The sequence below is a fragment of the Taudactylus pleione genome, unplaced genomic scaffold (genome assembly GCF_031769625.1).
Source record: "Taudactylus pleione unplaced genomic scaffold, aTauple2 ptg000198l, whole genome shotgun sequence".
Classification (NCBI taxonomy): Eukaryota; Metazoa; Chordata; class Amphibia; order Anura; family Myobatrachidae; genus Taudactylus; species Taudactylus pleione.
Genome location: NW_028284600.1, coordinates 8970922 through 8983989, shown reverse-complemented (window position 1 = coordinate 8983989; position 13068 = coordinate 8970922). Strand labels below are relative to the sequence as shown.

Here is a 13068-nt window from a genome sequence, read left to right as displayed (position 1 = left end):
AGGCAGTAATGCTAACCAATACACCGTTAATGGGTGCAATTAAAAAATAATATAGCGTAAAGGTATGGGTTTTTTCCAAGTATTGTTTTTCCTTCCCAACTGCTGTGTTTTAAAAGCAAGAAGAAATGACACGTCACAATATTCTTAATTTGGGTCTTTCTCAAAAATAATTAACATTGCAGAGCTAAACATGTCACTACTACTTTGCTGTGTAAGTGATTACTTTTTTAAAATATTAAAAGATCAGACATATTAAACATATCTGATCATTTGAACAAGACTCATCTAGTAGAAATGCTGTACTGTATGTGTAATAGACTAGTTCTCTTTCCAATCACTTCTATCAGCAGTGTATCAGCCAGTGATGCAATGACCTTATGAACTGATCTTTTGAACTAATCTTTTGAGTGAACTAGATCATAATGTAATGACCTAATCACCAAAATGAACTAGATTTCCCATCACTACTTTATGCTGCAGTCCCTCCTTCATGCATTGGAGTAATACTTAATATTTGCAGGTATCCTCTGAAAACGGGAGTTTCAGGGAAGATGCTGCAAATAATTCATGATAAATAGTCCCCGGACCGCGTGGCTGGAAGTCGCATGGACACAGTGCCACAGTGGCAAATTGGCCAGTCCTGCCCTTCACCGATGATACTGTAGATACACTGCTTGAGAGACCAGTAGCATGGAGTCCCTTGTACAGCCTAGCACTCAATGGCGGTGCCCAGAGGCAAGATGTGTGTGCGTGTGTGTGTGCGGGTGTGTCCGAGGCAAGTTCTCCTCCGGGGCCCGCCTCCTACTCTCATAACCCCTCGCTCCCAACCCACACCCCTGCTGGTTTCTTACCACCACTAGCAGGTAGTGCCCCTGGGTAGGCCGCACCAGGGCTCCCCTCCCTCTCCAAGTTTCTGCTGGCCCCCCTTCCATTGCCTACTGAGTTTGTACCATCCTAATACTAGCTGCAGCTTCTGCAGGGGAACCACAACCTGTTTGTTTTTTTCTTTGCATTAGCGGTAACCTGCCCAGGCTATGAGCGCTGATGCTTGTTTTTCATTGGGGGAGGAAGAATTGCATTTTATGAATGAGTGACCTACAGTAGGAAATCAATTGGAAATCTAGTGCTATGATATCTGGTGGTAAGGAAACACAAATGCTCGTACTTTCAACGCTTGTGTCAGCTATTCGGTGTACAGATCTCTTTTCTCTTTCTATTCCTGGATTTATGTTCTCTGTGTTTCTATAGATGTATAGGCCCCTGAACATCCGAATAGTCCTAATTAATTTGGTTACATGGTCCACCGGCGATCCCATTGAAGTAAGTTCGGGTACAGCTGGAGATGTGCTGGGGAGATTTTCAGACTGGAGGGGTGCAACGAAGGAGCTTAAGAGATGTGACATCTATCATCTACTCATGTAAGTGATTCAGCTTGCCACACATGTACCCATTGTGTTATGTAATTTGGCAGTCACGGTCATATTTGGCACAGTTGTCATAGTGGTTAGTACCTCACAGTACTGAGGTCTTGGGTTCGATTCCCCCCAAGGCATTATTGGTGTGTAGTTTTTATGCGCTTTCCATGTTTGCATGGGTTTCCTCCCACAATTCAAATATGTACCAATCAGTTAATTGTGTTATGATACAAAAATGAACCCTAAAGTGTAAGTGTGTACAAGTGATAGGGAATACAGGGGGCGATTCAGCAAGGATCGCAATTGCAGAGCTGCACGCAGGCATATACTGTAGTGTGTAGTGCACGCAGGCAGCTTTGCAATTCCGTCCTTGCTATTATGCAAATGCAGCAGGAGGTGTATAACACCCCCTGCTGCATTTGCAATCCCAGCACTGCTACGGTCGCAGGCTAGGATCACCATCGCGACCATCGGTGGTCGATGGTCGCGATGGTAGACGGCGCTGGGCCACCAGCCAGCTAAGTGAGCCTCAGCTAACCCAGGCTGGCTGGCTTGCAAGGCTTTTAAAATATGTATGAATGGTCGCTAACATTACATATATATCCAAGGGGTGCTCAGCTACTCCGAAAGTTCTGAGGATAGGTGCCACAGGCTCAGTTAGTATGTAGGTGACATGATCTGGTTGGAAACTGTGTTCTAGTGGAAAATTTGCATTATTATTTAGCAATCTTTAGTTTTGTTACTTTATCATGCTTAACCATTTTCAGAGGACATGGTGCTTTCAGCGGCGGCGTCATTGGCATGGCATTTGTTGGCACAGTGTGTTCACCCAGGCTTGCCACCTCCATCAGTACTGTAAGTAGATTTTGCATGTGTCATCTTACTTTTTCGTTGCCTGTTTCAAGTGACTGACCCCAGAGTTTTCCTGTACAGTTCAGTCCAGGAAGCACGCCTCCGTCACATGCCTCCGTAGTAGCTCATGAGCTTGGGCACGTCCTTGGAATGGGCCATGATGACAGTCGATGCCAGGGCTCCTATATAATGTACAGTTCAGAAAAGTAAGCATTGCCTGTAATGAATGGTCAGAACACCATTGATACTTATTATAAGCCAATGTTAACAACACTAGATGTATGTATGTTGTCAATGTCTGTTTGACCTACCTAAAACACAATAGTGAAATGATTAAGAAGTAATTACAAATAGTCTCTTAAACAATATATTTAAGGACAACTGAACCAAACCTTAAATTGGAACCTATGAATTAGGAAGTTGAAATGCTTTGGTGTATTCTGGTATTGTATTAATAATGAACAGGTCCCTTTCTGATGGCTACAGAGGGAGGTGGTGCCCACTGATGGATAAGCATTGCCTTTCACCAGACAATCAACCATTATGGACATCTTTACACTTACCCCCCCCCCTTTCAGTGCTGTGGGAAAGGAATGCAAATATATTTTTTACAGCGGTGGCCACCCTATTCTGATGTCTCTTCAGGTCTGGTGGAGCACATGTGAGATCTACATCTCTGGCTCTACCTCTCTGAGTCTTTTAGCAATGCTTTGCAGGGGACAAACTTTGTCTTCCCGGGCTACCTGACTCTCTCCTCCTACTTGAAGTCACCACTCCAACACACATGGACACAATTGCAGGCTCCTGGTGGGCACATATTTGTCTCTCCAGTCACAAGGGCTCGTGTGGTTACTACTACATCAATTTGGGGACGCGTTTATGAGTCCTTGGCCAGGACAGATTCCCACTCTTTGATGCCGAATACCCGGTATGAAAGCCTGGAACCAAACTTATCGACACCTATAGCTGCTCACTTACCCCCAGAGCTGTGCTCTCTAGTACTCGATTGCCCAAAGTTACTCGATTGCCCCCCTACTTTGTTAATTTAAGCACAAAGTAGTAGACGGATATTCCTGAATAGACTCTGGTTCTTGATATAATGGAGGCACCAGCTGCAGATGTCTCTCTCCAGGTGAGGGTGGATCATTTGTTTCTCTTCCAACTCTTCTGCCCTCCAGAACCTGCTGTTTCATGCCCCAGGGGTACTGTATAAGAGTGCTGGATAGGCCTTGTCACCTGTAGAGATTAACATCATATTTGCATATGGAGACCACTTGAGGTACACCTGTTATCTTTTGATGGCGGCCATTTTGTGGACTGAACCAATAGTCATGGGAATGCAGCCAGTCTGTTCACCATGAATTAGTGACATCACTGAGGCGTTCTCGGGAACATTGGTTCATTCTACAAAATCGTAGATGATGATTGCTGCTGCAGGTTTGAAAGCCGCTGTATTTAAAGCTATGCTGACTGATGATGATTGCAGACACCCAGAAATTGTGATCTTTGACATTGTGCCCAGTTCTTGTCATTCCCAGTGATCATGAATGCACACACATGAGCAGAATTCAGGACAGTTTTACCTCAATTGTCAAACTACACCACCACATAGGTGCCTAAACATCATCACCAAGGCTCAACAGTGGATGTGTGTTACATACCCCTTTACAGAACAAGAGATAAATGTGTCTGCCTTCCTCTAGGCATGACTTAAACACATAGAACAAACTGTTTGATTCCTGACATTTCTTCAGACCTAAAATGAAATATTTATCACTTTCAGTGGCGCAAAGTCTTTCAGCAGCTGCAGTGAAAGTGATTTTCAGGCACTAATCCTGAAAGGAGGTGGCGTCTGCCTTCTGAATCCCCCGGATCCAAACCAGGTCCTCAGTGTGCCTGTATGTGGGAACAATGTAGTAGACCGTGGAGAAGAGTGTGACTGCGGATCTCCACAGGTAAGATAGCAGGTTTCTGTCTTAAGGAGAATCTGACCCGTAGCTATAGGTTATTTAAACCCCCTCAGTTGAACCAAGAGAGACTCCTTGAAATACAGCCTGGTTAACAAACTAATCAGGTTGCATAACATGCTAAACAGCTCGGCTAATCATTTCCACCCTCTACTCCACTACAGTGTTATAGAGCAATGAGAAATCGACAGAATGTTGACACTTATATTTTAGCCTGACCCTAATCCTAATCGTAGCCTTACCCTAACCCTATTTGCAGCCTAATGTAGGGTACACACTTGAAACATGTGAGGAGCGACCATCCGATTTAGGGGTCTATGGGCCTGATTCAGAGCCGCTCGCTAGATGCGATTGCTCGCATGCTGTGTATGCAAATTGCGTAGGCATTGCTACCGCACAACAATATCGCACAGCAATGCATTAGCACGCCCAATATTTCTTAGCGAGCGATCACATAGTGATTGCAGACACCCACCAGCCTGTCTTAAGACGCCCACTTGTGAACGTCATGTCCAGGAAGTGCATGCAACCATAGGTACATCGGGTAACATCGGATGCTATCGCAGCGCTTGAGGTTGACCATACCCTGCCGCAAGCACTTCAGTGTAAAAATCAGCCAGGTGACGTGTACTATGATGCTGTCTTATAATTATGCACGCATCTAAAACGCTGTTGAGATGCTCAGGCACGCCTGCGTTTACACCTCCACTCCCCCGTTTTTAATGGCCAGCCCCTATTACTACCTACAAACGGCTTCTCCTGTCACTCACTCCGCTGGGCTGTCTATGCGCAGCGAGCGAATGCATACCATCGGCAGCAGCAAGCGTTTGCATCTTAGCGAGCCGGTCTGAATCAGGCCCTATGTCCTAAGCCTTGGAGAGAGATACAGTGGACGGAGATAAAGTATCAATGAATCAGCTCCTGTCACTTTACAGACTGTGTTTGAACAATGACAGTTAGGAGCTGATTGGTTGGTACTTTATCTCCGTCCACTTTATCTCTCCCCAATCTTAGTATATAGACCCCTTAATGATGCAGGAAACAATCCCACCAATGATAGTGTGCATGTACACTGCATGATATGGGTTTTCAGAAGAACCTATGCCCGCCCAGTTTTGATGACGTTTTCAATGTTTTGTGTGGCCGTTTGATCATCCGTACACACAATACAAGGTGTGGACGTGTGATATATCACATCAGCCAAGGCAGCATGGCTGATGCGATGTAGGTAAAAGACGTAACTCTCTGATGTATTAGGTGTGCACACTTACAGATGGCCGGGACGATAGATCGTTCATCAGCTGTATGAACAATAAATCATCTGGTGGGTACCCAGCATCACACTAACCCTGATTTCATGTGTCAGCATTCTGTCTGTTGACATTCGGAAATTAAATTCTGTACAGTTTGGGTGTATTAAAAATGACATGCAAGGACAGGGGGCTCCAAAGTGATCTCTAATGCAAGTACTTTACTTTGCTCTGCGGGAGCCCCTGGCTGCCTACTGTACACGCGCCGTCATCAGACCATGCATACAGGAGTGGATCTGGAGGATACCTCTGCCGGTAAACTCTGCGATATGTAGCTTATAGACTACAATGGCAAACACCAATTTAAGATTACATTAGCTACCCGGGCCAAGCAGCTTGGTAAATCTCACAATATAGCAGCCCAACACAGAAACCCATGTGGCCTGCGATATCTGCTGTGGAATCTCTGTAATACATCAGGGGATGCTTACATTTTGTTGGTATCCACTGAAAATGTCCCTTTTTCAGGGAATTTCCCTCAAAATTTGTTAAATAAATTAGAGTTTTAACATAGGCCCTGATTCGGAGCCGCTCGTAAGCGGCCGCTCGTTCGTTCTGACCGATGTTCGCACATCTGCGCATGCGTACGGATTTTAATACGCATGCGCGAACCAGTCAGTGCGGCCTAAAATCGTTTGTTCGCTATATAGCGAATGCCTGCTATTTTGAGTGACAGAGGGAGGCGTATGTGGGTTGTAACAGGGGAAGGTGCTTGAAAATGGGGGTGTGGAATTAGATCGCAGGCGTGCTTAAAGGTCAAAACGGGCGTTTTAAGGGAGTGCATAATTAATACAGCAGCGTCATTGACCACGTCACTTGGTTTTTTTTTACTCCGAAATGCTCGCAAAATAGCGGTTGAAAAAACCAGCAACAAGAATAGCGACCAGTTCATACACTGTTCGATGTACTCGATTAATCTAATAAATAGCGGACATGATGTAGGATGCGAGCGGTCAGGGGGCGTATTTTTCAAAATTACAACCGCAAGTTTTGCTCGCTCAGACTTAGAGGCGTGAACAGAACGCAATTAGCGAACGGTTCATTTGAATAGCCACCCCTTGTTTTCAAACGAACGACCGCAAATAGCGAGCGGCTCTGAATCAGGCCCATAGTTCGATGTAAGTGCATTGCACAAATAAACGTATGGATTTTATTTACTTTGTTGTAGGAATGCAAGAACACATGTTGCAATGCTGCCACCTGCAGGCTAACCAGTGGATCACAGTGTGCCCAAGGATTATGTTGTGACAATTGCAAGGTGAAAGTTCTTTCTGATGCTGTAAATTTATAAAGCACTCACAAATTGAGTAGCATTGTACAATTTTGTAAAATGTACCTATTCATTACAAACCAAGAGAAAGGGTACACAGCGCTTTGCTCATTAGGGTTTGGATTACTTTATACGTCATTCACAGACATATCCGATCTACTATGCAGCACAACAGATGGCTGGTGTGTACGGGGCAACCCACTGATCGCACATACACATGCTGCGGTGACCCGGCAGTGATTGACAGCTCAAAGTGCCCGCCCATTTGAGCTGTCAAGTCTGGCACATCAGACAGATGATTGGTAACTGTGCATACACTTACCATTCGTCAGATAGGTCGGTGTACCAAGCTTTAGATTTTTGAATGGCATTTGTATTGCACTTTACACGCAAGCTGCTACTGATGGCTCCCCACTGATATGGGTATAATAGTAACTGCCCCATTTTCAGTCTTATATTGTGAAAGCAACAATTGGAGAGCAGGTGGAAGTTAATCCCCATGGGTTTATTAAGGCATCCAGCAAAACAGCTGCACCGTTTCAGGCAACACTGTGCTTGTGTATCAAGCTACAGCATGGAAGGGCTGCAGGTTTAAATATGTCTGGCATTTATTTAGTTGGACTATGTAATTAATAAGTAACTTACACCAACAGCAACCCATGTGAACCTTATGAGGGGCAGGTCTGGTCATAGAGGTGCAAAGTAACCATCACATCTCTTTTTGAGGTGTTAAGGATAGATTGGAGTTAACAGGTCTTCTGGAGTAGGAAGGCCAATTGAAAAAGTTTGATAAAGAACTGACTGATTATTACCCTTTGGGAAACAAAATTGTAAAGGATCTGATTGATTTGTTGTTTTTTACCTGCAGTTCAAGGTCGGAGGCACCAGTTGCCGCCCCTCTGCTAATCTATGTGACTTCCCAGAGTACTGTAATGGGTCCTATGCCCTGTGCCCCATAGATGTGTATGTAATGAACGGATACCCTTGCAACAACTCACAGTCTTATTGCTATAGCGGTGTATGTCAGAACTACGATGCGCAGTGCCAGGCTCTTTTTGGCCCAGGTAAGTCCATTTTGTTTTGCCGTAATAGGTTAGAAACTGAATCATGTCCCCTGTGAGGATCACCTGACTAAAGTCATGTATATCAATCCTGTAGAAACAATGTATTTTCATGATCTCTATAGCATTGATCAGAAGGGAGGAAAATCTGGGGATCGTCAGTTACGCAGAGGAATAGTGGTTACTTTTTACGTGGCTGCTAGATTAATTTGCAACGTAAACTATTAATGGGTTAAAATAAAAATCAATATAAAATATCTCAACATTGCAAATGATCATTTCCAAAGGAATTATCACATGGTTACATAATTGTGTCCTTCTGTCCCAATAATTCTGGTACATTCATTTAACATTGACCTACTATGGGTCTATGGTTTCAAGGTCCTCCCACCTATATTGAAGGCTAATTAGTGACTTATTTCCCCCTCATCCTTATTTCTCATGTGAGTCTGGAAGGAAATCTGGGAATCCTGCACTATTTGCAGATTCTGAAAATCAATATTGAAAACTATTGTCCTTAATATTGCACACAGAATTGGACTGGGGACTGAAGGGACTAATGGAAAGAGGCCGACATGATGGCTTTGCTGCTGGGGGGAAGAGCGTAAGAGATTACCATTTAACTAAAAAGAGAAATAGGAGCAGGTCAGTTGTCCTCCTACTGCTCCCAGTATGTACTACATCCTCCTAAATAGTTACATCATATAGATACTCCTCGCTCCTGCCTTGCAGGCAGCGGTGTTATTGGGTCTGGTGACACCTGATGCACACTCTGGACACCCCCCCACGCGCTGATGGCTCGCTCAGCCAAAAAGGAGGAGTGGCCTAAATAAAGGTGCGTGGCCTCACGGGGGATCCCGATAACATCACTCAGGGGGCAGCCCAGAATCACCGGAGATGCTGGGCTGTCTCCGGATACTGGGCTGTCAGCACTGTCGGCTCCTCTTCTATGACAGGAGCCGGGTGCTGCAGGAGAATGTCACACTGCAGCACCTGGCAACTGTCACTGCAGAGGAGTCAGCATTTTGGTGTCACCCCCTCCGAGGGTGACAGCCTGGTGCGGCCCGCGCCCACCTATTGATGCCACCGCTTGCAGGTGCTGCTCACTTGTTGCCTGCTGCAGCATAGGTTAGCACGGCCTCATCTAGGGGTGGGACAGAATTGCAATAACAGCTTCACTGCATCATTATTAGTAGACGTCTGCAATGCGACACTAATCTGTGCAGGGACTGGAGGGAGCCGGACACAGTAGGAAAAGATGATTCATGTTCTGGCACAGTGTGTGGGGGCCCCTGGATGACTGCCGTGGTCACCCCACCATTAATCCAGCACTGGTCACAACATTTACTTTCCTATCTATTAAACTCCTGTTAAATCCAACATAAAGTAATCTGAACAGGGTCCTATAATTATTTAACCTTTTTTGGAACCCATAAGGAAGTGTGGGTTTGGCTTTATGACTGGAGAAAACTTCAGGTCACATGGGTGTCCCAGAAGTTTAATTACAAACATCAAATTGGTGTTAATGCTCCAGTTTGTTAAATGATCAGACAATGACTGTGAACCGTGCTCATTCAATGTTTGTGTAGACGGTGGGTGAGTGGGGTGGGGTGCTGGTGGAAGGACGGTGGTAGGGTGATGGAGGTGGTGGCGGGCGGCGGAAGAGGTGAGGGGGGCGATAGGGTGGGCTGTGCTCAGGGTGGGTGTCGGGTGGGAAGTTGAAGTGGAGTGGGTGGGTGAAACGAGGGGGAGGGTAGATGATGTAGGGGGGTGAGTTTGGGGGTAGTTAATGTGTGTTTTGGTATCTGTGGTGGTGTGGGAAGTAGGGGAGGGGGGTAAGGGAGAGTGCTGCACCTGTTGTAGGGGTACCTAGTCCTGCTAATAATGCACACTGAAAGAAGGGTGAGCCAGGTGCGCTCTCTAGATATGTGGGAGAAGTAGGTTGTATGTGCGTGTTATGTAGTGATTGCGTGGAAATAAGAGACAGACAAGGAGGTGCAGGGCCAAATCGTTTAACGAGTAGGTACAGTGCTGCTCCAGAATGGTCCCGGGGGGGGGGAGTATGGGGGGGGTCTGAGGTTGTCTCGAGATGTGACTGGCTCAGGGGGGGAAGGTCGGTGGAAAGAGTCTTCCCTGCTGGACCTATGGTGGTCTACAGTTTTGCGAGCAGTCAGATGGATGGAGGAAGTCAATATGTCCTTATAGATTGCTGTGGCGGCGTTCCGCACGGTTGAGCATGCATGTAACTCACCTACCGGTAGTGGTGTTGTGCACAGGGGCGATGACTGTCTTGTCCTGGCTTGGACTAGCGGTGCCGGCGCCGTGAAGGCGATGCTGCGGTCTATGTCTCGCCTGTGGGAGGTTTGCTGCAGTTTAGAGCGCACGTTTGAGCACGAGGGGGGGTGACTCCGGTCACAGCATCGATGGGGGTAGCTGGAGTGGCTGGGTCCTTGGTTGGAGGTGGAGGGGGTAGCTCAGGTGTGTTAGGTCTCCAACGTGTTTCGGGTTGTGGCCGGAGTCACCCCCCTCGCGCTCACACGCGCACTGTCAGCTGCAGCACGAAGCGCGACTGCCCCCCCCCTGTCGCCTTTGCACCTGACACACAGGAGAACCGCCACCGGCATTGTCCATCCACAGACTGAACATACCATCACCTGCATCAAGGGGAAGCAAACCCCCCCAGAGGAGACATAGACCGCAGCATCGCCTCCACAGCACCGGCACCGCTCGTCCAAGACAGGCATCGCCCCTGCGCACAACACCGCATCCATCACGCCACCTCCAAGGCAGCTTTCTGGTAGGTAAGTTATATGCATGCTCAACCGTGCGAGATGCCGCCACAGCAACCTATACGGACATATTGACTTCCACCATCCATCTGACTGCTCGCAAGACACCATAGGTCCAGCAGGCAAGATGTGCCGGTCAAGAACCGCATGGTAAGGAGCCCCCTGAAAGGGTTCACCGACCTTCGCCTTCAAGTCAGTCACATCTCGAGACCACCTCACACCCCTCTCCCCCCCCCCCTTGCCTCCCCGGGACCATTCCAGAGCAGCACTGTACCTACTCATTAAAAAGTTTGGCCCTGCACCTCCTTGTCCGTCTCTTATTTCCACGCAATCACTACATAACACGCATACACAACCTTCTTCTCCCACGTCTCTAGAGAGCGCACCTGACCCACCCTTGGATCATTTTGTGTTTAGTTCTCCTTCTCTGCAGTAATACTGACTGATATTTTAATGCCTTGTAACTTAGGTACTACCAAAGGGAATGACACATGTTTTAAAACTGTCAATGTTCAAGGAGATCGTTATGGGAACTGTGGGATGGCATATGGATCTTACATAAAATGCTCACCTGCGTAAGTAAATGTCTACGTAAATTATGGGTCACATTTAGTTTTGTATTAAAATATTCTTTAATGACTACAGTAACATTTAGCTCCAGTGGTTCACAAACGTTTTCAGTTCGATGCATCCTTATGGTGTCCATAATTTTTTCTAGGCACCCTTATCCCAAATAATTACTGAGAAGTCCTGTTTTAAGTAATTGGGTTAAAAGAACGTAATAAGTATTTAAAAAAGAAAGAAAAAAAAGCAAGAGAAAAACTGTACTATTCTTACCCATTGCCCCCTCCATCTCTCTCCCATTGCCCCCTCCATCTCTCTCCCATTGTCCCCTTCATCTATCTCCTATTGCCCCCTCCATCTCTCTCCCAGTGCCCTCTCCATCTCTCTCCTATTGCCGCCTCCATCTCTCTCCCATTGCCCTCTCCATCTCTCTCCTATTGCCCCCTCCATCTCTTTCCTATTGCCCCCTCCATCTCTTTCCCATTGCCCCTTCATATCTCTCCCATTGCCCCCTCCATCTCTCTTCCCAATGCCCTCTAAATCTCTCTCCCATTGCCCCCTCCGTCTTTCTCCCATTGTACCCTCTATCTCTCTCAACTGTCCCTCCATGTCTCTCCATTTGCCCCCTCCATGTCTCTCCCATTGAACCCTCTGTTTCTCTCATTAAACCCTTTGTTTCTCTCCCATTGTCCCCTCCATGTCTCTCCCTTTGCCCACTCCATGTCTCTCCCTTTGCCCACTCCATGTCTCTCCCTTTGCCCACTCCATGTCCCTCCCTTTGCCCCCTCCATGTCTCTCCATTTGTCCCTCTCCATGCCCCCAATTACTTACCTTTAGTTGTGATCACCATTTGCTTTCATCCCTTACCAGATTTTCATTCCAACCAATCAACTAGTTGGATGGTTGGATGTAAGTCGGTCTAGTGTGTGGCCAGCTTAAGATTCGTATTGGTCCCGATTTGCCCCGTTTTTCAACTCTGACCGAATTGATCAAAAACGGACGTTTTTTTCACTTAATCAGAAATTTACCAAGCTCCCGGTTTTGAAAGGATCATTTTGACTGATGGTGTATTTGGTCGATCTTGTCCATTTTGAAGTCCCGATTTCACTGCCCGAATTTCTCTCCTGAACAAGCAGGTTGCACATATCAGTGACATATGTGCAGAATGTTTGTTCTTTTTTTTATATATATTTTAGTGGTTAGTTTTTTTAGAAAAAAATTTACGGGGGGTTCCCCCACAAAAAAAGGCTAACCAGCGCTAGACTGGTCAGCCAGTCCTGGTTCCTAAAATTACGGGGAACAAAACAAGTAGGGTTCCACCGTAATTTAAGAATTAGCACCTGGCTGCAGGGCCAGTGCTGGTTTTAAATATAGGAGGAAAAAAATTAATGAGGTACCCACTATATTTTAAACCAGCACCAGACCCAATCAACCGGGGTGTAATGGTCCAAAGCATTATCATCCCAAGCCGGGCCAGCCCAAGCCGGGGATCTCGGGGGGAGGTGGGTCCCCCCCTCCCGAGCACCCCAAGTTTAGACTGTAGCCTGGGGCTCTTCCCCAGAAGCGGTGGCTGTGGGGATAATGGGGGGGCCAAATCATGTGCAACTATTGTATTTTACAGTGGAACTACAGGTGCCAGCATGCCTGCCATTTTGCACATTTTGCAAGTGCCAGCAGGCGTCCGGCACCTGTATCTCCACTGTAAAATAAATAGTTACAAAAACACATCACTCACACACCGTAGAAAGCAAAGTTTTATTGCACACCTACCACACTGTCACATACTTACCTGCTGCCAGATGTGAATTTGCGGCATTAAACCACCCAATTTCAACCCCAA

At 46.5% G+C, this 13068-nt stretch overlaps 1 protein-coding gene across 1 annotated transcript in view; it reads left to right on the top strand.

The window, feature by feature from the left end:
* LOC148518843 (disintegrin and metalloproteinase domain-containing protein 9-like) overlaps positions 1 to 13068 on the top strand; it is a 92962-nt gene that overhangs the window by 36777 nt on the left and 43117 nt on the right. Inside the window, exons 9-15 of the mRNA XM_088476897.1 lie at positions 1249 to 1418; positions 2183 to 2270; positions 2349 to 2473; positions 4051 to 4222; positions 6713 to 6802; positions 7683 to 7878; positions 11134 to 11239. Of these exons, the coding sequence (XP_088333023.1) occupies positions 1249 to 1418; positions 2183 to 2270; positions 2349 to 2473; positions 4051 to 4222; positions 6713 to 6802; positions 7683 to 7878; positions 11134 to 11239 (947 nt within the window). The remainder of the gene's footprint in view (positions 1 to 1248; positions 1419 to 2182; positions 2271 to 2348; positions 2474 to 4050; positions 4223 to 6712; positions 6803 to 7682; positions 7879 to 11133; positions 11240 to 13068) is intronic.